Source organism: Austrofundulus limnaeus, unplaced genomic scaffold, assembly GCF_001266775.1.
Source record: "Austrofundulus limnaeus strain Quisiro unplaced genomic scaffold, Austrofundulus_limnaeus-1.0 Scaffold38, whole genome shotgun sequence".
Classification (NCBI taxonomy): Eukaryota; Metazoa; Chordata; class Actinopteri; order Cyprinodontiformes; family Rivulidae; genus Austrofundulus; species Austrofundulus limnaeus.
Genome location: NW_013952440.1, coordinates 289,186 through 290,692, shown reverse-complemented (window position 1 = coordinate 290,692; position 1,507 = coordinate 289,186). Strand labels below are relative to the sequence as shown.

The window sequence follows — 1,507 nt, the reverse complement described above, 5'->3', positions numbered from 1 at the left end:
GGTCAAGGTCAAAGGCAGGTGGAACGTTTATTCCACCCAGGGTGACCACTACAATTAAGCCACAAAATTTACATTTAACGTTTTCATTTATTTTCAGAATGTCAACTAAACAATGAAAATGTGTTAGTGACATTTTTTTAACTTTTTATTTTACACTTGATGCCACATACTCAGCTGCAAGTGACAACAAAAGCTTAGTTTTAACAGGGTGTGTGAACTGAAAACTCTTACCTCTCTTGTAGACAAAACGACACCATGGCTTCAAAGTCTGTGATGGGTGCTTTGTCTGTATCTTTAACAGAACCTCTTTTTTCCTGCAGACAAATTTAAAAAAAAACTTAATTCTAACAAGCCTCCACCCACCCTGAGTGCTGCCGTTAGTCCGAACCTGTCTGCGGATGACTTCCTGACGAATGAGGAAGTAAATTTGGTCTTTGTCCTTTGGGGAGTAGTAAGCGCGACACAAGGAGGGCAGTCCGTCTCGTCCCGCTCGCCCCGACTCCTGGTAGTAACTGGCCAGAGACTTGGCGAGGTTCCAGTGAGCCACAAATCTGAAGAGGCATCAGCGTGCAAATTAAAAACCAAAAATTACCAGCCCAGCAAATCTAAAAAAAATAATAATAATAATAAAAGATTTGTTGCCTCACCTGACATTAGCCTTATCCACACCCATACCAAAGCTGATGGTCGCCACAATAACCAGCATCCTCCCCTGCATCCAGTCATTCTGCACCTCTGTGCGATCTCCTGCCTTTAAACCTGACAGAACACAAACACAACTGAGAAAAAAACACTTTCACATCCCACTCACAGAGCTAATGATCATACCTGCATGATACGGCTTGGAAAGGATTCCAAGCTTCGTCAGCTGGTGAGCCACAGTTTCACAGCCTTCTCTGGTTCGACAGTAAACAATCCCACAGCCCTGCTCACAAACATGACAWGGAGAGACAAAACCTGCATTAAAAACCCCACAAATCAGCAGCCTGTAACACCTGTAAGGAGAAAATGAAAGAACACATGTTGGATGAAATCAGCTGCGTCTTAAACCACCAGGGATGGAGACTAAAATTCAGAGAACTGAAACCAAATTTTGAGTTGTTTTTTACAGAAGTGTACATATAAAATGCATTTTAATGTTAATTTACTAATAAACCTTTATTTTACCAGGGAAAATTCCCAGAGAGTTTAAAACCCTAATTTTTGAAGGGAGTCCTGGCCAAGATAKGCAGCAGTAACTACAATTACGTTGCATAGTTACAAAAATACAAAAAAAAAAAAAGGAATTATATGAAACATTTAAAAGCAAAACTAAGAATGAGAGATAACATTATGATCAACATATTGTGAAGAACACAATGACATGAAGGCATTTTTGTGGCTTCAGGGTTGTGATAAAAGTTACACAACTTAAAATAATTAGTAGCAAATAAAAACAAAGGAAACATTTTTTATGACTGTTCTGCTCAGATACAGGGCATATAAACAACAACAACAACAACAAACA

The 1,507-nt window shown here is 39.3% G+C and overlaps 1 protein-coding gene across 3 annotated transcripts in view; it reads right to left on the bottom strand.

The window, feature by feature from the left end:
• recql5 (RecQ helicase-like 5) overlaps positions 1 to 1,507 on the bottom strand; it is a 21,805-nt gene that overhangs the window by 15,235 nt on the left and 5,063 nt on the right. For all 3 annotated transcript variants that reach the window (XM_014006891.1, XM_014006888.1, XM_014006889.1), the window contains 4 exons: positions 829 to 925; positions 648 to 759; positions 389 to 551; positions 232 to 314 (listed from right to left, as the gene is read on the bottom strand). In XM_014006891.1, coding sequence (XP_013862345.1) covers positions 232 to 314; positions 389 to 551; positions 648 to 759; positions 829 to 925 — 455 coding nt within the window. The remainder of the gene's footprint in view (positions 1 to 231; positions 315 to 388; positions 552 to 647; positions 760 to 828; positions 926 to 1,507) is intronic.